The sequence below is a fragment of the Nicotiana tomentosiformis genome, chromosome 1 (assembly GCF_000390325.3).
Source record: "Nicotiana tomentosiformis chromosome 1, ASM39032v3, whole genome shotgun sequence".
Taxonomy (NCBI): Eukaryota; Viridiplantae; Streptophyta; class Magnoliopsida; order Solanales; family Solanaceae; genus Nicotiana; species Nicotiana tomentosiformis.
In genome coordinates, this window is record NC_090812.1 from 129,051,349 (window position 1) to 129,052,655 (window position 1,307).

The 1,307-nt window shown below is 42.8% G+C and overlaps 1 protein-coding gene across 1 annotated transcript; it reads right to left on the reverse strand.

The window, feature by feature from the left end:
- Positions 1 to 362: 362 nt before the first annotated feature.
- On the reverse strand, positions 363 to 989 carry LOC138909482 (uncharacterized). Its single transcript, XM_070200683.1, has 2 exons — positions 600 to 989; positions 363 to 422 (listed from the first exon to the last, which is right to left on the reverse strand). The coding sequence occupies exons 1-2, from the start codon at positions 987 to 989 to the stop codon at positions 363 to 365; spliced, it is 450 nt and encodes a 149-aa protein (XP_070056784.1).
- Between the last annotated feature and the right edge of the window lie 318 nt (positions 990 to 1,307).

Here is a 1,307-nt window from a genome sequence, read left to right on the forward strand (position 1 = left end):
AAAGCACTTTTTTATCCTAACCAAATATCTCAAAATTTTCAAGAAGTACGTTTTTGAGCAAAAAAAGTACTTTTGACCTCCAAGAAGCTTGACCAAACAGGCTCTCAACCTACATGCTCAACTCACGCTGAAACACCCTTCAAAAGTGTGAAGTAAACAGAGTAAAGCGGTCTAAGATGATCGAAACAGGTACAGGCGAACAATCTCTCTTATATAGATCCTAGCCAACTACTCTGAAAAGTTATGACTGGAATGAAATGCGCCAACTTGGTCAACCGATCCACAATGACCCAAATGACATCAAACTTCCTCAAGGTCCGTGGCAATCCTACCACAAAGTCCATGGTAATGTGCTCCAACTTCTACTCCAGTATATCAATCTTCTGAAGCAAACCACCAGGTTTCTCATGCTCATACTTGACCTGTTGGCAATTCAAACACCTAGAAATATTCCCAACAATGTACTTCATCCTCCTCCACTAATAATGTTGCTTCAAGTTGCGATACATCTACGTAGCACCTGGACGAATGGAATACCGCGAACTACGAGCCTCCTAAAGAATCAACTCCCTCAAGCCTTTGACATTAGGAACACAAACTTGACCCTGAAGTCGCAACACACCATCATCACCAATAGTCACCTCCTTAGAATCACTATGTTGCACCGTGTCCTTAAGGACAAGCAAGTGGGTATCATCATACTGGTAAGCTTTAATGCGCTCAAACAAAGACGATTGAGATACAACACAAGCAAGGACTCTGCTCGGCTCCGAAATATCCAATCTCACCAACATGTTGGCCAACGCCTGATCATCCATAGCTAAAGGCCTTTCCCCAACTGGAATGAAAGCTAGGCTTCCCATACTCTCCGTCTTCCTACTCAAGGCGTCTACAACCGCATTGACTTTCCCTAGATGAATAAGAATGGTGATATCATAATCCTTCAACAACTCCAACCATCTCTGCTGCCTCAAATTCAAATCTTTCATTTTAAACAAATGCTGGAGACTCCGATGATCCGTATATACCTCACAAGACATGCCATATAAGTAATGCCTCCAAATCTTGAGTGCATGCACAATAGCTGCTAACTCCAAATCATGCACCGGATAATTCTTCTCATAGGGCTTCAGCTAACGCGAAGCATAGGCTATCATCCTACCATCCTGCATCAACACACACCAGAGGCCAACACGTGAAGCATCACAATAGATTGTATATGATCCTGATCTCGAAGGCAAAACCAAAACAGGAGTTGTATTCAAGGCAATCTTGAGCTTCTGAAATCACTCCTCACACTCGTCTGA

Excerpts from the sequence above, each read along its gene's own strand:
- LOC138909482 (XM_070200683.1), bottom strand. The coding sequence starts at position 989 with ATGAAAGATTTGAATTTGAGGCAGCAGAGATGGTTGGAGTTGTTGAAG. Across the intron at positions 423-599 it reads TGTTGCGACTTCAGGGTCAA|GTCAAGTATGAGCATGAGAA; the intron begins GTTTGTGTTCCT and ends AATTGCCAACAG.